This window comes from Octopus sinensis, linkage group LG3 (genome assembly GCF_006345805.1).
Source record: "Octopus sinensis linkage group LG3, ASM634580v1, whole genome shotgun sequence".
Taxonomy (NCBI): Eukaryota; Metazoa; Mollusca; class Cephalopoda; order Octopoda; family Octopodidae; genus Octopus; species Octopus sinensis.
The window spans coordinates 141,881,450-141,903,760 of NC_042999.1; the positions used below are offsets into that span (position 1 = coordinate 141,881,450).

Here is a 22,311-nt window from a genome sequence, read left to right on the forward strand (position 1 = left end):
GATTTTTTTTATCACACCATGATGTAGGATAAGTTTTAAATCACCATCTTATATTAAACATAGCAATTTGTCCATCTCCTTTCTCCTATGAGAACTATTGTATTAGATAATGTGCTCTTAAATATATTGCTGGATCAGCATTGACTTTCTCTTTTACAGTAATGTAAGCTGAAGCATCTGCAACAGTATTATCCCTTAGTTATATCTCTGACCAAATACCCACTCAAACTACTCTTGTTCTCTTTCCAACTTCTAAATTCAGCCTTTGCCAAACTACAATCATATTTTATCACTGCCTAGTCAACATCCTGGCTGCTTAAAATTTAGTTTCACCTGTTTTACACCAGCTATACCTAGACGACATACATCACCTTTGAATCATTTAAAATCATCCCCTTAAGTATGTTCCTTAAAAGTTTCTCACAACTAAAACACAGATTTTCAAATAGGTTCATATGCAGCAATACAGGTGAAGAATATGGCCTATGATATCTTGAGAAACTCAATAACTGTGGATTTTACTCACAGCTACAACTCCTACCAGACTAGCCAGCTGAAAGAAAAGGATGTTTTGTGCATCACACAAACTCTGAACTCTCTTACTTTGAAATTGCAGCAAGTCTTGGTCCTTTAAGAGAGTCTCTACCTACTTTGTGGAATCATACCATGAAGTATGTCATCTCCAAGAAGAGTAATCTCTATGAATTTGCCATCTATTGACCTATTGTTTTCACTTCCAACATCTCAAAGGTGATAGAAAGTCATTAACAGTCACCAATACTTAGGTACCTGGTTAAAATATTCACTTCACAATCATGAGCTACTGTACTCAATCCAGTTACTTGGCAAGTGCTTTCTATTGTAGCTGATCAAAACCTAGTGAGTAGAATTATGTTGACAGAAACTGTGCAGAAGTCCATATACGTCAATATCTTTCAGTGAAGGATATAAACATTGGCAAAAACCCAGTCCTCTTGGGGAAAAAGCCCTCTGCATAAAATTCCAGATGCTCCCTTACCTCTTGTTATCAGAGATATAGTGAACCAGTGATTGGCCCAATGAAAGCTCTGTAACTAACATTACTATAGTTAATAACACTGAATATACCTCATTACTAATCATCAGTATAGTCTCCTGTTCTTATTTGTCAGTCACCAATGATCCCTCACTCTCGAAAAGTTCAACAAAAGTAATGTTGGGATGCATTTGACTGTCTCATATGAAAATATCAGCTAACCTACCTACTTACAGGTGTCTCTGGGTTTGGATGTTTCCTGACAGATCACATCACCCATACTATCTCCTTAACCAGACTCTGCACTGATCACTATATCAAATCTTTCTTCACTCTCACAATGTCAACTTCCAAATGTATAAACAACTTCAACCATTTCATTCACAAAGATCTTGGCCTACAAAAGTCATGGCCAGAGTCCCTTCCACTCGACTAATAAAACCAACAGTGAAAGTTTCACACATTTCAGTATGTTTGTTTAGGGTGTAAATACATTTCCACGTTCAATTAATTATAAATATTATAACTCTTACACTCCTTAGAGGCAATGTTTTTTTTTGTTTTTTTATAGGAAAAAAAAAGACAAAACTCAAAAAGATATAAACAGTAAAAACAATTGAATTTTTTTCAGAAAGCATAAACTAAAAAAGTAAATTTATGTAAAAATAAAGTTTATAAAAATTGCAATGAGGAACCTGAGACAAACATGAATGCCAATAAAGTAGAAACAAATGATTTCAGAAAGCAGGACAGCAGATATGAGTCAATCAGTTTGAGGCAAAAGGTGTTTGATCATGTTCAGATTCTTGACAAATAAAGCACACTACAAATCCCTTTGTCCCACAGTGTTGAATAAATGAATTTTAAATGTTTCAAATCATTTCGATTTTTCTCTTGAAAACAAGGCAATCTATCTGCCCTATTTTCAATCCCTGCCATACTCCAAGGGTATCAATTTTCTCTGAAAAATACTGCTATAACATATCCTGGATGTGTGTAGAATTACAACTGAAAACAAAGTGATAGCAAATGTTAGTTGGAAGCAGGAACCTATTGCAAGTCTATTAGAAAAATAATGCATCTTTAATTTTACAAATTCACATTAAATCAGTTTCAGCCAGGTTTAAATTACATTTTCATGTTGATTTTGGAGATAATTTGAAACATTTAAAACTTGTCCAACACTATGGCAAAGAAAGATAAAGTAGAAGGATGCAAACTTGTCTTCTCACTAATGAGAGGGGGACACCGAAAAATTTTCCTAATATTTTAGTGCTGTTTGCTTGGTAGGAAGTGGGAATATCTTTGCTGATACATTCCTTATCTCTGTGGGGCAGGTATCATTATTTCAGAAACCAAGGAATGGAATGATTTTTAAAAAAAAGTGAAACTGGAAAAAAATCACTTTTCAGAGCCTTGGTTTTTATTTTTAGCATGTTGAATGCCCACATTGAGGCTTCCCTTATTTCATCTGGTTCCAACAGACATCCATTCATACACAATGCACATTCTTATCTAATAACTGGGAATGGGGGTGATTTTTTTAAAAAAATGAAATTTTGAAAAATTATTTTTCAAAGATTTAGTTGTCATTTCAAGCATGTCAAACAACTAAAGTATCTCTCATTTCATCTACTGGTTCAATAAGAATGCATGCATGCAAAAATAAGTAGCTGAGTTTAAAAACATCTGGAATGTCGGTATTGGGGTGAAGTAGTTATGCCAAAAAGCCAAGAGAGGGAGAGCAAGCAATGTTAACAAAACTGAAATTTGGAAGAAAAAATTTTTTTCTTTCTCAGAATCACAGTCTGTACTTTTCCAAGTAGAATTCCCCAAAATTTTTTGATAAAAAGTAAAACAAAAAATTTGGGAGGAGTAGGGTATTAAAATTTTGAAAAGCTGTTTTGGAAACCAACTCGTAATCTCTGCTGGTGAAAACAGGATTCTGAAGAAATTTTTTTTAAATAAAAAAAATCATAAAATGTGATGGGGTAAATATTCAACACAACTCATTTTTTCCACTTTTCAAACTGTTTATACTAATTAATTGCAACTACAGTCCATCACCACTTAGCTCAGATCTTTTTTTAAATTTTATGTATACATGTGTTTATTTATACATATATACAAAAGCGAGATGGATGGAGTTTAGTTATTCAGTGATCATCCTCAAAATTGACTTTTTACTAAATTGTTTTCTACAATACCAATTTGGACATGAGTTTTCAGTATTAGATTCCTCTCATTAGGTTAAGAAGCCTAATTATGCCAATTGTTTGTGAAAAAGTAAATGTTGGCCACAGCAATAAGTGAATGATATAAAATTTTCTTGATCACCAAAAGCCATTCACATAAGAATGGCCATTGAAAAGTGTTTACACTGGCAGTGCCCCAGTATGACCACAGCCTATGGACTGAAACACATAAAAGAATAATCAAAGCAGAAAGATTTGAATACAAATCTAACATTATATATTCTCTACATTATTTGTAAGCATAGCATACTGATGAGCAAATGAAGGTGCTCTATGGACTAGCTTGACTGGCAAGAAATAGCAGCTAAATCCCCCTACTGTCTTAAAAATGGAACACATTAGATTATATAGTCTATGATATACAAAATGACACAATGATCATGGCTAAAACATAGGTCTGCCTGATCAGAGTTGACCTGAATCTAAATGATAACTATAGTGTTGTATAAATATATGACAGTTATATAACATAATTGTCTATCACATTCTATGGTATACCATTGTCTATAGCTAATTTTGGAGATACAATTTTCCATTTGCATCAAATTTTAACAACGAAGCTTATGAGATTTCTTACTTCTATTTTTATACTTTAAGTGAAGGCAAATGAGTACTCTTTAGGCATCTCTAGAATCAATGATGTTAAAAGATGTTGCTCATGCTATAAAATGGTCAGTGATAAGAAGAGCATCCAGCCATAAAAATCAACAAAATTAGTGCTTTTTTCTTTGCTGTTGTGTGTGTATCAAATGACAATGGACTGAGACGAGTGAGATGCTGACATGAATAAGTAAATGTGAATATAATGATGCTGATGAGTCATAACTGAACAATTGTCCTTATAAGACATGATGCTTTACAATATACATTGCTATGACACTTAACTCTTGTTGAAACAGTTGCATATCTGTAAATGACTGAGGAAGTGTAGTATTCCAAAGGATTCTATAACTAACAGATGTTTTGCTGATCTTGAAGTGCAACTTCAAATCAGTTATAGTGGGTTTTTATTCCTGGTCTGCAGGAAGGAATGTGTCTATGGCTGTCACAAGCTTTTCAAGACCAGTAAGATTAACACAGTAATATTACATCTACACAATAAACATGTGTAGGAAGGGAAATTTCAGAAGAACCAAAGTTTTGGAGAAGTGGTTATGGAGTTTGGTGGAGGAAGCAATATTAGTGACAAGAGGTACACAAGTGACTCGAGACTACCTAAGCAGAGGTGAGACAAGACCAAACAAGGACTGTTATAGTAGCAGTTGGAAAGACCAGAGTGAGGAGAGAGCATGTATGAGTTGGCTAGTTACTTATGCCAACAAGATGGGTTACCTCTTTTTGGATGTCTGTATGTGTAGCAGTGCTCTATTGTGAGGCCCCAGTTGAGCTTTGTAAAGGATAAGTAGTTGTTGGGTCAGTAGAATTTTCTAGCCCTGGAGAGAAAGGCCAGTTTTGCTGTGTTGACAGTGTGAAAATGCCAGGAAAGATCTTCAGCTATGGTAAGACACAACATCTGTAGTGACCTTGATGGTTATAGTTGCATGTTGTTCATATTTAGATGTGCTGTACAACATTTTTTCAATATCTGGAGTCGGATGTGAAGTGGCTAGGTTGCATAGAGATGAGGTTGGTTGTGGAAAGTTAAGAAGGATGAGTGGCATTATCTGCATATGAGTGGCATTATCTGCATATGAGTGGACATTACTGGAGTGCAACACAACTAAAAAGACACTCTTCTGAACTCAAAGTGCTTGTCAATTATAGATGAATGCATTTGATCAGAAAAGGTTAAGACATTGGTTGACTAACTCATTTTTGTAAGATAAATAGGAAAGGAGAGAAAGGAAAAGAAAAAAACAAGATGAAGTGGTGGAGTGGATATAATTCTCTCATAGAAGACACAGAGATGGTAGAGTTAATGCATCAGACAATAGTTCAAATCACACCCAGGTCACCTTTTATTCTTTGAGGGGAGGGAGTTAACCAATAAAATAAGTACCAGTTGAATAGTGGGGCTAATACAATTGGCTATTTTCTTCTCCCAAATAAAACCAATAGGGCTGAGTATCAATGATACTAGTGCATGGATCGATAAACCATAATCATAATTCTCTTACAGTAGCATTAAAAGGACATCAGAGAAACCACTACCTTTCTTCTCACCATCATCATGCATTTTATATTCTTTTATTCTCTTTACTGGTCTCAGTCACTGGACTATAACCATATTTGGGCACTATCTTCAAAGATTTAGTCAACCATATCAATTCTAGGACATATTTCAATTTGACACATATTTTCTTAATCATGATTTGTCAAACAATTATAAATGTAGCTAGTGCTTATGGAGCACTCTATTTGAACTACACTTCATCGATTCTGTTGTGCCCAAGGTTGGTTCCTCCTCACTACCACACCAGGAAAAGGAAAGGGTTTTTAATGTTTTGGACGCTAGTCCTTCATCAGTAAAAAAGAAAAGAAAGGAGGAAAGGTGGTGGAAAGAAAAAGAAAAGAAAAAATGTCTAGGGGCCAGATGAGAATGCAGTTCTATGGGGGAAGAGAGGCAGAGTGTTGTGTACAAGTATAGGAGAGTATCCATGAAGAGAGATGGGCATAGGAGGTGTGTGGGTGGTTGGTAGGGGTGTAAGGAGGTGTGCAAGTGTGAGATAAGAGGTGTGGGGGTGAATAGGTGAGAATGTGATATAGGAGAGAGGAAGGCGTGGGAAAAAAATTAGAAGGTACAAGAAACTGAAGTAAACAATATAGTTGATGAGAAAAAAACAACATAAAAAAGTGCAAGGTCAGAGGGAAAAGGTACAAAGTCAATAATCAGTGTGAAAATGTAATAAAATTGAAAAGATTGTGAATAATATCCAAAGAAAAAGAATTCAAGCATAAAAGAGCATGTAAAATAGAAAGGAATTTCTTTTTAGTGTGTACATGCATACATAGATTTGTGTATGTAAATATATATGTATGTGTGTGTATGTACATATATATATATATATATTTATTTAGAGAGAGGAAGCTTGGTGCAGTCTTGCCAGTTCTTATCAAATAGTCCGACTCATGTCAGCATAGAAAATGGACATTAAATGATGATGATGATGACACACACGTGTATATGAGCATTTACATTCTGTACTTTGAGGGATGAGTGGAATACAAAAAAAAACTTTTTTTTTCTTGAAAAACAGGTAAGAGTTAGCAACAGGCATCTGGTGACAAAACAATTTCTCAATATGAACCCATCCAACCTATGCTAGCATGAAAACAATGGAAGTAAAATGAACAAATAGACATATGTAAGTCTAGTGATACAGATTAACCTGATTCAATGGGCCCTTGATTACACTTGGTGTTGAAGTCATAATCTTTAGGTTCTGGGTCTCATTATCAGTTCAGGTGGTGTGTTATATTCTTGAGCAAAGGACTTCATTTCACATTGCTTCAGTTCATTTAGTTGAAAATTAGTACCAGTGACATTAAGCATTCCACAAATATATGTACCCTTAATCAATATGACACAGTGTATAGCAAAGCTGGTCCTTTGGGTCACAGGTACAATCCTTCCAATGGGTCCCCATGCAGTTTCTCTCTACTCAGTTTCACTCACAAGCCTTAGTTCAACCAAAGGATTATGGCACAAGTCATTTTCACATGATATCATGTACTGGAACTGAATCCAAGACTTCATAATTGCAAAGTAAAATTCTCAGCTGTGCTTTAGAGATGTATGGTTGATATCACTGACTTGCAACTCTCTTCTTCATTACTTAGAGTGAAATAAATTCTCTCATTTTACGATACAAGTCCTAGCAGCATTTAAATCTACATGTCACAGCCAAGAATCCAAAGATCTTATCATATGTGAGATGATAATGCTACTAACAATAAGGATTTCTGATATAGACAAAAGCCACAAACATGCTAGAGAGGAGGAAATGACTAGTAGTTTTATTTTATTGACCACACTTAGAAGACCTGCACAGGACTTGAACTAAAAACATGGAAGGGCTTAAATATTGCAAGGTAGGTGCTATACTTAGCACCCTATCATTTCTGCCACTTCATCCTGTCCTCTTCCCTTAATAACAATAATGGTTTCTAATTTAGGCACAAGGCCAGAAATTCTGAGGGAGAGGGGGTTAGTCAATGCCACTGACCCCAGTACTTGACAAGTATTTTATTTTATGGACTCTGAAAGGGAAAAAGTCAAAAATGACGTTGGTGGGATTTGAAGTTAGAATGTTATAAGTTAGAACAAATATTTTTTTAAATGTTCCAATGCAGTGACAATTCTTCCAGTTCACAGCCTTAATAATAATAATAATAATAATAATAACAATAATAATAATAATTTTTACATGCCAGCCCACATAAAAAGCATCCCATACACTTTGTAAAGTGATTGTGTTAGGAAGGGCATACAGCCATAGAAGCCAAGCCAAATCAGACTGGAACCTGGTGCAGCTTTCCATCTTGTTTGTCAGCTCTGGTCAAACCTTCCAACCATGCCAGCATGGAAAACAGACATTAAATGACTATGATGATGATTATAATAATTCTTAGAAATTTTAGCATAAGGCCAGCAATTTTTAAGGGTAGAGGGTTAGTTGATTACATTAACCTCAGCACTTGACTGATACTTTATTTCATCAATGTCGGAAGATGAAAAGCATAGTTGACCTTAGTGGAATTTGAACTCAGAATATAAAGAGCCAGAAGTAATGCTGCTAAGCAGTTTATGCATCTCACTAACAATTCTGCCAATAAATAATAATAATAATAATAATAATAATAATCTTTTCTACTAAAGGCACAAGGCCTGAAATATTGGGGGAGGAGACTAATCGATTACCTCACCCCCAGTGTTTTAGTGGTACTTAATTTATCCCAAAAGGATGAAAGGCAAAGTCGACCTTGGCAGAATGTGGACTCAAAACGTGAAGACAGACAAAAGTATTTTTCCCAGCATGCTAATGATTCTGCCAGCTCAACGCCTTGTTAATAATAAAAATAATTGGTAACAGGTTCACAAACTGTGAGTATATAATCAATTATAAAACCCGGTCTGACTATACTATTTCATTTACTCTGAGAGAATTGAAGGTAATATCAACCCAGGCAGGAATTGAACTTAGAATGTAAAAGGCTATAACTAGTATGGGAGAGCAGTTTATCCAGTAAAGTAGATTAATTGTATCCAGGATATTGTGAAGTATAATGGCTTTGAATAATGTGCAGTGACAGTAAATTTAAGATCCTGAATTACTGACCTTGTAGTCATGGTAACAAACATTACTACATATATATTGTCTGGTAGCCCAGAGTTAACATCTTCCATTTCTATTTCATAATCAAGTGATTAGTAGTGCCATGATCAACACCCAACTATAAAAACAAAATCAACCCAAATGTCTAAATTTTCATAAACAATGCTAGCATACAAAAATGGATCTATAATTGTAAAAAGACTGCTTTCCAATTCTTATCAGACATCAGCAGGTAGAAAAATTTGTATAGTTTATGTTTAAGTTGTAATAACAAATCACTGTTCCAAATATGTCAAATGGAAATAGATATGGAGGATATAAATGTAGTTTGATGAGAGCAAATTGACAATAGTAGTAATCTCTCTCAGTTTTCACTTTATTTCAGATAAGAGAGTAGTTATCATCAATTAGGAAGAAATTTAGTCATCATAGTTAATTAACTTGTAGGCAGGCAATTGGCTTGTAGCCACTCCTATCCTAAGCTATGGTTGAAATTCAATAAATGAAGATTGGAAAATGTAGATCAGATTGCCAACAAGCGTAAATTATGAGTTAAAAATAAAATACAAATAAGGAAACTGAATATACCCTTGGGTACGGCATTCATGTCCTATTATATGATTCATGCATACAGACAAGATATATAAACACAATGCATTTCTGGCAAAAGACTGACAGGAGGACACATCTCTTTTGTTTTATTAACTGTCCCTTTCAGTCCCTTGGTAAAATGTCTCCTTTTTGCCTGTATCTATGTTAAGCAAAAATGAAATTGTATGGCTTAGTGCTTAGCATGTTGGATTGATGATCATAAGGTTGTGGGTTTGATCACCAAATGAGAAAGCAAGTTGTTTCCTTGGACACAGCATAATATTTCCTGTGGCTCCAGTCCATTTAGCTGAAAATGAGTTGTCAGCTGCAATGTAGCCACCTTACAGACTATTAACCCAAAATCTGGCAAATGCAAGATGTCTTGGCTATGGAATACTGGATAATGATGATATAAGTGAATAGCATTTTAGCTTTGAATTAAGCAAACAAGAAACCAGGAACATAGCTACAAGGCCAAACCATAATTATTAAATGATGATGACGATTTCCAATCTATCATATTTATATTGCTTGTCACATGCAACCTTCTTGCTTCTTGCTTCATGTTCTAGCTTGGTGGGGCTGGGGTAATCCCAGAAATATCATCATGCAAAGGGCTGACCAGGTCCATTAATTACATGCCAAGGGTAGAACTCCAAAATACTTTAAATGTTATCCAATAACATCAGAATGATTCCTGCTGTTTATTCAGCATCATACCAGTCATTATAGAATGAGGAGTATCCCTATGTGTGCTATGAATCTATTACATCAATACTGCTGTTGATAGAGCATATTTTATTTCATGGAAGTGTATACAGTAGTAATGACTATAGATACACAAGAAAATCATCATCATCATTTAATGTCCATTTTCCATGCTGGCATGGGTGGACAGCTTGACAGGAGCTGGCATGGGTGGACAGCTTGACAGGAGCTGGCAAGGCCAGGGGCCACACCAGGTTCCATTGTCTGCTTTGGCATGATTTCCCCAGCTGGATGCCCTTCCTAATGCCAGCCACAGCACAGAGTGCACTGGTGATGGTGGTAAATAGAATTGTATCATAAATACAAATGTATGCATCTATAATATTGTATATATAATAGTATTTATGTTATTTACATAGCTTAAAGTGTACAATCCACTCCTGTAGAAATATATACATACACATATATATATATGTATATATATATACACACACACATATATATATGTATATATATATACACACACACATATATATATATAAGTCCCACCCATGCCAGCATAGAAGGCAGATGTTAAATGATGATGATGATATATATCATCATTATCATAGTTCATAATTTTGTATCTGGCATAGGATGAATGAATCATATCACTTATTGTGTTTTCAGTCACCTGTCACACAAGAATATAGACAACTGGTTAATTTTGGCCTTGTGTAGTCTTACAGTGTGGACTGGATGTAATTTATTGAGATGGACTATCTCCTGCAGAAGAACTAGAATTTCCTCTACTTTGGATCAGTTCTTATTCAGAGTTCATGGATAACTCGAAATGTGGTCTTTGGAGTCCACATCTTAGTTATAGTGTTCCATGATTTTCAAATTCAAAATTAGCAATACCTGATATAAAGTTATCAACAAATGGATTAGTTCGGGTAAAGTTAAAGATCTTGTCTTTTATCCTTGAAAATATGATATTACTTATCCTTGTTGGAAATAAGTTAAAAATTTATGCTATCTAATGTTATAAAATACAGACAAATATCTTTTGGATTAAATCATAATTATTTTAATGAAGAAAATTGAGCTCTCTTAGTTTCTTGTCAATGCAAATTTCTCAAATTAAACTAAAAGTAGCTTTACCAAAATTTCTTAAATAACAAGTTGCTTACTTATTACTATTGAGCAATAAGTACAGTTTAGGTCTTCTCAAGATTATAATCAGTCTGACCAGTGATGTATTTCTTGCCTGTTTATTAAAATACATTTAATTACTTCTTTGCTGTTAATTTATAAGGTTTCCAACCATTAACTCAAGCATATGTAAATTTTAGTTATCTTCAACATTACGCATTTGATTCAAGTTTAAGTTGAAAGTTTCAGTTGCAATTTTTCATTGAATTCTGTAAGACTGAAATAAGCCCTAACATACAATATAATTAGTTTAGTCTGTGTGACTAATTACAAGGTGTAAGCAAGGTTTTCTTTAATTTTTAGTTGTCACTATGTTTTTTTCTTGTGACAAAAACAGGCGTGCACTGAATACTTGTGCAAATATAAACTTGAAATAAATATTAATTACTACTTCATTTTAGGCAACTAACCTTTTTGTGCACATTAATTCCTTTCATACACCAGTTGCAAAATATGTGTGCATGCATGTGCATAATTTAAAGGGATCAATGGTTGTAAGTATTTATGAGGTAATAATATCTACACTGTAGAGGTCTAGATAAATATCTTCATTCTAGAAATGTTCACCTTTAATCTCAATGGTTTAATTTTTTTTCTCTCATTCATAAAATGATTCTGGGTTGAAATTCAGATTGCAACCAGGAGTATATTCTGAAGTTAAAACTCTATTGATACAAGACACAGAGGAAAAGGATGAGAAAGGAGTTTTTGATGGACACCTACTTGAGTTTCAAATTGCAAACAATCATTTATATTCACTCATGTCATCTCAACATTTGTTTCTCACAGAATATGATATTTATAGAATGTTAATTCAGACTAAAAAATATATAATTCTCTGTAAGAAGTACACCCACAATATTTGCTTTTTATGTTGAAATACATTGTATGTAAGCTAGATATTAGATTTGTATTAGCATTATTACAATAATAATAATTGATTGTTCATTAGTGAAACAATACTGAAATACAGTTTGTTAATAAACAAATGTTAAATTATTTATTTACTATGTATTGAAACGATGTTTACGATATATTTTCTGCACAAGCAGAAAGTTTTTAGGAAGTGAAATTTATACTTCAGGCATAATTATTGATCAAACTATTTAATTTCTCTCATGTCTACAATGTTTAACTGAATTGAAATAGCTTAAAATGGGATGTGCTCAACCAGGTTTTTAAACAATCATAAAGGTTTAGGTTTAAGGTATTTTATCAATTATTATTTTAATATTTTTCTACCACACTTGACTTTTAAGTAAACTAGTATTATATATATATATATATATATATATATATATACATATATACACACATTTATATATATATATATACACACACAAACATACACACATATATATTGAGATTAAAATATTTTTACAGATTGTCTTATGCTGGTATGGAATTTTGTTGACAATTTACTTTATGTCTGACACTGAATATTAACATGAGGCTAATTCCTGCAATAGGCTCTTAGTTGAATTAGCATGTCTGAAATGACTAAAAAGATGCTGTATTACAGCTCCACCCAATCTATGTTAGAATGTAAGTAAATATTAAATCACACTGTGATAATTTTGCCATCTATGAATTGAAAATGAATAAAGTACCAAATTGTTGAATTTCTGATTCTAAGTTTTATATTTGTTGCATGTTTTGTTATATTCTCTTATCTACATGTATTTTATGCTTTGTGTCAAATTAAGAAAAATATCACTTTCAGAGCTAACATGGATAAAAAAAATACTTAAGTGACCCTACTCATCTACACTGAGGAAGTTCTGGAACCAACCTGCCAGCTGCAATCTTTCCCTTACAAATCAAAATTCTAGTAAACTTCATAAAATCAATTCTAAATAGGTACCATGAAAAGATGTAGCTGGTTGCTTGCTATAAGCAAAACTTATACTCTCCAATTGAATCTTTCATCAACTTGCAATACTAAGTTCAATTACTCTCATGTGCTTGCATTGGCCAAGGTAAGATCATTTTAAGAAATCCATGGTCAATCATAATTCTTCCACTATACTAACATGGATTGGATACTTATTTCTGTGCACATATTGAATTTCGTATCTTTTCTACATACTTCTTCTTGGTCTTATTTCAGAACTTAAATCAGAAAAATTGAATTATTTTGTGGACCTTAAGTGACTTTCCATCCTCAATTTACACGACATTTCATCTTCCTGCATCCAGAACTTCTCTATTTTCAACAAGTCTTCCAAATAATAACTTTTAGTTCATGGTTTACCTATTCTTCTGGTTACATGTCAGAAATTCCATTACACCATTTCTGTATCCAGAAGGACTATGTTCATTTTAGTCTTTGAAGAAAAGCCCAAAATTAGCATGGAAACATTAAAAGTTTGGGGGTGAATAAAAAGCATGAAGCCTACCATGACAAGACTAAATGAATGCTAGGATTATTTATTCTCCTCTAAATACTTCTTTCCATATTCCAGGTACAAACCTAAACTTGTATTCCATTCCATGCAAAGATTTTATGTATGAATTTTACTCTCTGCTAAATGATTAGAAACTATTCCAGTTCGTTTGTGCACTATTGAAATAATTAACAATTTCACAAAATTATTACAAGCTCTCTATAAATTGATATTAATTTTTTTTTAAGTGACACAAGGACTTAGTAAATGCTCAAACTCTTTCTGTAATTTCAAAGCATATTTAGAGAAAAGGGATGTGTCCTAAAGATTCCAGTACTTTTCAAACAATAATAAAAACAATAACCCTACTTGGTTAAACTAACGTAGTCCATTTTGCGTAAGAAATACGTAGAATTTGAATGTTTGATGTATATTGAGATGATCACTTTATATTATTTTTTACTGAAATAAAAATTAAGTACAGAACAAGTTCATACCTTGCAACTTTTATACATTGCTCACACAGCTAACATACAATGAATAACATTGTAAACCTCAAAACGCAGTAGGGCTTAAAAAACGTTTAGAATACAATTTTAAAATAATTTTCCCTTTTCTTTATTAAAAATTCATTTTCAAAAAAATATTGGGAGATATATGTATATAAAGGCATAGAATTGCATTTAAACAAATTTCGATATAAAGTTATGGGAATTTAATTACATGTATATCTAATTAGTAAATGCCTTTACATTATTGCAATAATTTGGCTGCATTTTTGTGGTGGTCTTCTGGTCTGATTTTATAATAGGAAAATCCACAATTGTTTTAAAACAAAAATGAAAGAACAAGTTCACCATTCATTGTCATGGGGTTGAAACTTTCACTCGACCCTCCCCTTAACTGGAAGAAATCTAAGGCACATGTGAATAATGTGAGAAAATCTATAAACAGACTTTCTTTTGATTATTTGATAAACACAGATGGTGCAAATTTAAAAACGTATGTGTTCATACACACACACACACACACACATAATATATATATATATATATATACATACATACATACGTGTGCGTGTGTCAAATCAATTTTTTTTCTCCTTTTAACTAATAGAAGCCCATATATTCAAAAGTAAAAATTATTTCTTACTCTTCCACATCCTGCCATAGTTGAAAATTTCCCAAGATCGATTCCGACCCATGCGTCCATTAAATCACAGATTAAGAAGTTTTGCACAGATGCTATTTCAGTAATGGAAGCAATATTCCTTTCTTCATCACACAACAAATTAGTTTTGTTCTTGGTTATTTGAAGTTGTTATCGTTTTCGTTAACTTGGTATAGTAAGTAAGTAGAGGCATAACATGCTTGGATGTGTGCGCTCATTTGAATTTCAGCGTGCGTGCATGTTATGAACTTCGTGTGTACATGTTTAAAATTTGTCGATTCTTAAAATGATTTCGTAATAATATTACCAACACGGGTCAACATTTGGAAATCTTTCATCACAAACTTAGTAAACGAAAAAGTTTGGTGTTTTGCCTTTCGTTTTCATCTTTGTCATTGTAGATCGTCCTTCTCAGAGACCTGTTCTTGTTGTTCCTGTACTTTTTGTAGTTTGGAGAGAAGAACATCGCCAAAAGAATTTCGGTACTCGGGACTGACGTTGTCCAAGAGGCTGTAGATGGTCTCAAAATATTTGCCATTACTGACATTATCAAGGCTATCGAAATCATGACCGACTATTTGAAAACCTTCTGTAGAAAGTTGTACGCAATACTTTTGGTTTTCTTTCGTGCGTAGATTGAGATAGATCAAGTTATCGGCCGAGGGAAGGACATCTGAAAGCTGCACACATTTCACAGCATAAGCGATTTCATTTACAACCGACTCTGCCTCAATTTTTAGAGTATATTCCTCGTCGTCGCACAGAGTGGAATCGGTGTCTGCCATTGTAACAGATAAGATTGTTTTGGCGTTTTAGAAATTGATAGAGATTCTTTTGAGTTAATTTCGTTTAGTTTAGTAAAATCACAGACTGGTTAAAAACTTTGGAAAAGTGTTTGTCGAGTCAATAAAATCTCCAAGATCACAGAATTTAAAACTTTTTTAAGGAATTATATGACATAAAAAATTAGATATGCTAAGAAAGTTAATAAAAGTATGAGACAGCCTCAACTCAAACGAATTTTTTTCTGTCTGACTCAATGAATGTGTGACGTCATGTTTACATTTCTTACCCTCTTCCTGGCGGTATTATCTATCACTACCACCATTCTGGAGGACAGTGGAAATTCCTCGCGATGGTTAACTTTTGTGCTGTTAACGGCTGTTCAAGTCGTGCAGATCGCGATAGAGCTAACTCATTTTACCGTTTGCCAGCCATTATCACTAACCAAGGAGAAGAAACTAGAGAAAGATCGCGAAAACGTCGCGAACAATGGATAGCTAATATTAATCGACCAGATTTAAAAGAGACCAGTTATGCATATGTCCGGGTGTGCTCAGATCATTTCATATCCGGTAAGATGGAATCATAATTATGCAATACTCAATACTCTGTTGTTGTTATTGTTTCAATCGTTATCTTCCAAAACGAATTCTTTGTTTTTATCAGTAGTCGTGGAGGGAGAAATCAACGAGAGTCAGACATGTTGGATTCCCATATTATTGTGGTAGTTTTGTATAAATTCTAGCTTGAAACAGTTTATATCCACTGTGACGTTCTGCTTGGAATAAGGATTATAATTGTTTATAAAATTCGGTTCTAAATGATTAGTAAAGAAAAGTTGTCAACTCACGAAAAGAACCGGCTCTTTCAGTTATGCCTCCATTCCTCCACCGTATACTATTAGCTCTGACAGTGCCTCGCTGACAACATCGTAAGCATGTGTATGTCGACCTATTTCATGGAATGTATTAACCTCATAACAGAATTTGTTCGATGCTGCCTCAGAATATTTATTTTATCGAGTTGGTAGTAACAACAACTGTTATTATAGCTGTTATATCAAAATACATAGAACTGAACAAATATTAACTATTCAATGAACATGTTTTAACTAGCCGAGCTATAAAAATTGCGATTCCATTGATAAAATATTGTTGTTATGAACATGCTTGTTACCTTAGTAATTAATTCGGTGTGAATTGTGTATATTTTCGTTAAATATTCAGTATGATCATTATCTTTTCCTTGATTAGATTTAAATAATTCCACGACTTAGGTAAATGTCAGTTCTTAACTCAGAATATGTTAACATTAGCACGTTGTTTATATATTATATAATAGTCTTTTATTTCTTCGATTGTTCTTCTAGCTCTGATAATTGATGTAAATATTCTGTAGAACCAACTGAGTGCCAAGGTAATCAGAAATGGTCGGTCACTTCACGTATTCCATTGTTTGCCTCTCTGAGATACAATGGTAAACATAGTGGGAGCAGCAGAACACGCTGCCACTTGTCTCGATATTCTTGTCATGCGATATCATGTAATTCGTTTGAAGTTAGTTGGTGCTGTATATAATATAAAGATTATATATATATTTGTGTGTGTGTATGTATATAAAACAAGAAGATAAAGAGAAAGATAAAGAATTTTTTTATAACAGATAGCACTACACAGAAAGTTTTTAAAATATACACAAAAAACAGGTCGTGATTAATTCATAAAATATAAACACAGAAGTCAACGTACGTGAATAAATAACAACACTAGCTTTGTTGTATAATGCGATAAGCATTTATTTGTTTACAAACAAACATTCATGATTCTTTAAGATCTATACTTGTTTAATCTTATGTCAGCACTGATTACACAGACCTCAGATCAAAGTATTCCATCCATGGCTATTCTGTCTTTTTAGAGGGGTGTGTTATAAATGACTACATTGTCGAAAGTATCCAAATATCCTTGTTTTAAGACAGTGATGTATTATTTGAGGAGATTTGCTATTTCTAGCAGGGTAAGCAACCATATAGATACTTCCTCGACGGTCCGATATATAGGAGTTGTCGTTTAGCCACTGGATGGCCCTTATCAAACAATCCTGTGATTAAAGACATTCCAGTCGTGACTATCCCACCTTTTCCCTATATACGGGGAACCTAAGACCATATCCAAAGTGTCATTTTGTAAGACAATAGTGTATGATTTGAGGGGAGTTTGGCTACTATTTCCACCGCTTTGAACGATCGCTTAGAGGCTCCTTCGTTGACTCGACTCGATTTACAGTTATTGTTGTCGGTATCTTTGATGAACAGGGGGACAAAAAGACACACCTTTTTGTTGCACCTATACTTTTTTTTTATAGTTTTTCATACTGTAGTAGTTCTTTATTAACCATGATCGAACAGACCCATTACCAGAAGAATTTCATCCATAATTACCCCGACTTTATTGGGGTACTTGAGACTACGTTAGGACTGTAAGGTGTGATTTTGTTTCTATTTCTAGCAGATCAAAGTCAAAGGACCACCCAGGCATCTATGTTGAATGTTGAATTAAATACGTAACTCCATTATTTCAGACCACCTTCATTCTTCAAGTGTTTTATGTTAATTTATTTGTCAACTGCTCTGACTTGTAAAAAGAAGTGACACGGTGGATAGGTAGACTCGTTAGAGCTTGGGACACAATAATACCGTATTTGGTTACAGCCTTTTACATTTCAAGTTCAAATCCTTTAAGAAGTTTGATTATCTTAAAAGTTCCTTACAGTTAAAGTAACAACTACAAGTATTTACTTGCAGATCCAAACTGAAATTTAGCTTCAACTAGGATGGAAAGATTTTTCCTTTTCTTGTAGTGTCACTACATCTGTTTTAGTGTCAGAGCTTTTATCATCAATTTGCTGAATATATTCCATACTTTCCTTTTTAACACTCCAAAACTTTGAGAGTAGTTTTTTTTTGTTGTTGTTGCACAATTTATCTATCTTCCCGAATGCAGGATTTTTCTCTTTATTTTTTTAGCATGTTGATAACCATAAAATTTGTATTGAGAAAACTTTTTTCATTTTGCTCAAGTGATAATCATTGGAAACTCTATCTCTACTTTATGATAAATATTAATTCTTAGAATGCAATATCAATTCCTGTAAAGTGAATTTCATGTGTCAAGGACATATTTCCCAAATGCAGTTATTTCAACATTCTCGATCTTTGAGATATATGATACAGGTAGGCTCTCAATAAGTCTCATTTGTATTAAATCATCTTCAGTTCCTTAATCAATTCGACCAGGTTTATCAATATCAAAGCCTGTTGCAAAGTTAATGCCACAATCTTATAATGAATTTAAAAGGATTTTTGACAGAGATATAAACCTAGTGTCAGTGATAAACTTCTATTTTGGATTCACACTATGCACTATCATTTCCTCTATTCACTGAAACTCATCCATCAGCTACTTCAGATGAACCATTAGTAACATTAGCCTACCTACTGATCATTAATAATTATCTCCTTGATACCGCCACACTCCTTACTATCATTTGATTTCTTTGCTTTCAAGGTTACTGTAATGCATCTTAACCATGTTTCAACAAGTTCAAGATCAGTCAGTACCAATGCAGAGCTTGCCAATGACACCATTGTTATGATGTAAGATATAACAATAAATAGTCTGATAAAGAACGTATTTATTTAACAGGTAACATACAATATGTAAATAAAGGTTCAAAGTGGCATGTACAAATTTGTCACAGTAACTGCAATAGGAATCAAGCTATAATCCATCTAGTCTTCTCACTTGTATAGCATTGACTGTTTCATTAAAATATCTTGCTATTATATCAGAAGAGGAGCTTATTCACCATTATCATTTTATGTTGACTCTTGCTTTACCTATTTTGTACATAGTTTATACAACTCACAAAGTTTACACCAGGCCTAGCCAACTCGAATTACATTGTGGGCCACTTTAATCACAGAAAGATTTTTAGGGCTGCGTGTATACTTTATGCTATTATTACAATGACAAATAAATGATTGTTGATTCAACATGAAATATCGTTGCAAAAACAGTAGTATCTTTCTTCAATTTTTGATAAAATTTTTAAAATGTTTAAATAAACCTATTTCAAGAAAGTATCAAGTGGGCTGCAAAATAAAAATCTGCGGGTCGCATGTGGCCCACAGGCCTCAGGTTGGCCAACTCTGGTCTACACCTAGTTCTCTTAATGAGTCATTTGTCTACACTTAATTTCTTTAGTAAATTAGTTTCATTAGTGAAATGTAATGTGAAACTAATAGTTTTGTATTTTATATTCCATACTGAGAATTTCATATTTCTCTATAACTCTAGTTTCTGTCTAACCAGTACAGGTACTAGAATCAATAATGTTGACTATAATCATCTGTCTCCTTCTTAACTTTCCCTTTAAACTTGCACTAAGAGAGAGAGAAAAAGGATAAGGCAAAGAGTGAGACAGAAGAAAAGAGAGAAGCATCCATGAGGTGAGGTAGGGGGAATGTAATGATTTTAGCAGAGAGAGAGGGGTGAGGAGGGAGAGACAGAGAGATATGAGGAGGAAGAGAGAGAGAGAGAAATGTGAGTAGGGAGAGAGAGAGATGTTGTGGTGGAGATGGAGTTGGAAGTGGTGGTGGTGATTAGATAGTGAAAAGGGTATTTTGTAAAAATTGAATTATGTTTTTTATATCAACTATCACTTAATGCATGCACATATGTGCAATTCTGTGAAATATTCAAGCTTATTTGTGTGGCAGATATATGCAATCTAACTAAAGGTTGTATCATATGTATGGGATTTCTTTTTTGCTTTTGGGAAAAATGGAAAAATAAGAGTGAATATTTATTTTATGAGTGCTGTATATTAAGTCTACAAAACTAGGCATAATGTATATAAAGTGCATTAAGTAATCATTGTATTCCAATTTCTTTCACTTTCCAATGAGTAACAGATGAGCGACTATCTTTCCATACAGACACAACACAGGCTATGCTTTCAGGTTTTTTTGGATAAAGTTTTCAGAAATAACCCAATGATTTTACCATTAATTCCATGAAATATTCATGTGTCCCGCTAGATATAAGTAATTATCAATGATTTTAGCTTACTACATTAGTGTCTTGTTAAGAAATAAAACAGTGGAATATCTGACACACCATACTAAAGAAAATATTTTACAATTCTCACATATGACAAAATTTTGTTTCTGTGCTTCCTTTAGCTAGCTTTGCAACCATGTGACCTTGTGTTCAGCCCCACTGCACTGCACCTTGTGCGACTGTCTTCTACTATAGCCCTAGGCCAAGCAAAGTCTTATGAATAGATTTGGTAGATGGAAACTGAAAGAAGACTGTGGTCTGTATAAATGTATATATCTGTGTGTTTGTCTCTCCAGCAGCACTTGACAGCCAATGATGGTTTGTTTACATCTCTGTAACTTAGCAGGTCAGCAAAAGAAACTGATAGAATAAGTACCAGGCTTTAAAAAAAAAAATAAACACTGGGGTCAATTTGTTTGACTAAATCCATCAAGATAGTACTCCAGCATGGCCACAGTTTGGTGACTGAAACAATTAGAAGATAAAAAAAAAGGTGTATATACATAACACACTTCTGCACAGTTTCTGTCTACCAAATTCTGTTCAGAAGTTTAGCTCAAGGTACTGTGCAATGGGATCAAATCTAGACTCCTAGTTTAAAGTTTCTTAAAACCACACAGCTATTTTGTCTTTTGTCAAAAAGTTCCTTATACCATCATCATTGCTCATACTCCTTGAAATTGATGTCTTTATTCATAGTACACATGAACTTTGACCTTTAGTTTTAATGTCCCTTGCAAGCTTTACCTGTCATATGATGTTTTGTGGTGCCTAGCAACCAATTTATTATATATTTATCAGTTGTTCAAACATGTCTAAATCTAGCTATCATTCTATCTGTGTCTCTTCTACTTAAATTCTATTCTTTGATTTCTCTCTATTGACTGTCTCAACCACTGTTGCTGTTTCTACCTTTTTTTCTTAACTCTCATATTTCTTCTTTCTAGTTCAGCCTCCTTTTTCTTTCCACTCTGGGAATTCTATATTTTGGTTGAACTGGTTGGACTACTGCTCAGCTCTGTCTCTTAACAGCTGAGGTTTTACTTATCGGCTGTAGAGATTACTTTAAATTTCTTTGGTGAATGCTTTTTGTAAAATCAAAGACCTTAACTGCTGGGAATAAGTTACATGTTTACTCTTTGAAACTGGAATAATGTAGTATGATAGATATGGGGAATATATACAAAACTCTTGTTTCAACCTTTGGCATAAAAGAGAAAAATACAAAAGGAATGGGAGGTACTTTCAAATCCAAACACTTCTATTGCATCAGAAACATATACAGCAACAGTGTGGCATTTAAAGACCAGCAAGTGTACAATTGCCTTACAAATGGTTTATACAAGGGGTTACCTAAAAGTAACTGGAAACGTTCTCTGTGGGACAAGCCCATTGTAGTTCATGCTTCCACCACTAGAAGACACTTGATGGAACCCTCAGGTATCAGTCTGCTGACCAGCAGCAGCATGTTGAGTCATATTGCCATGCGGTATGTCTTTGTTTTGCAGTGCTTCTCCCCTGTTCATCGATTTTTGCAATAGCTGAAATGAAGGGACAACGTGCTTCTATGAAATTTGTTTTCTGCCAGGGAAAATGGCAGCTGAAACAGTTGTCATGCTTCAAACAGCTTACAAAGATACTGCCATGAGCAAAACACAAATTTACAAGTGGTTTTCACACTTTAGGAATGGTCATTTGTTGCTTGAAGACCAACCTCATTCAGGGCGACTATTGACCTCTCAAACAATTGATGAACTTGTTGATATGACAGGTATGTCCTGGAGCACCTGCCAATGAATTTTGAGTGAA

The 22,311-nt window shown here is 33.8% G+C and overlaps 2 protein-coding genes across 2 annotated transcripts in view; one reads left to right on the forward strand and one right to left on the reverse strand.

The window, feature by feature from the left end:
• Positions 1-14,988: 14,988 nt before the first annotated feature.
• LOC115209548 (GSK3-beta interaction protein-like) lies at positions 14,989-15,381 on the reverse strand. Its single transcript, XM_029777982.1, has one exon. It carries the CDS (start codon positions 15,379-15,381, stop codon positions 14,989-14,991), a length of 393 nt encoding a protein of 130 aa, XP_029633842.1.
• The window catches only part of LOC115209549, a 39,987-nt gene continuing 33,056 nt past the window's right edge, over positions 15,381-22,311 (forward strand). Inside the window, exon 1 of the mRNA XM_029777983.2 lies at positions 15,381-15,951. Within this exon, the coding sequence (XP_029633843.1) occupies positions 15,732-15,951 (220 nt within the window). The 5' untranslated portion in view covers positions 15,381-15,731. The remainder of the gene's footprint in view (positions 15,952-22,311) is intronic.

Coding starts and splice junctions, on each gene's coding strand:
- LOC115209548 (XM_029777982.1), bottom strand. CDS start 15,381: ATGGCAGACACCGATTCCACTCTGTGCGACGACGAGGAATATACTCTA.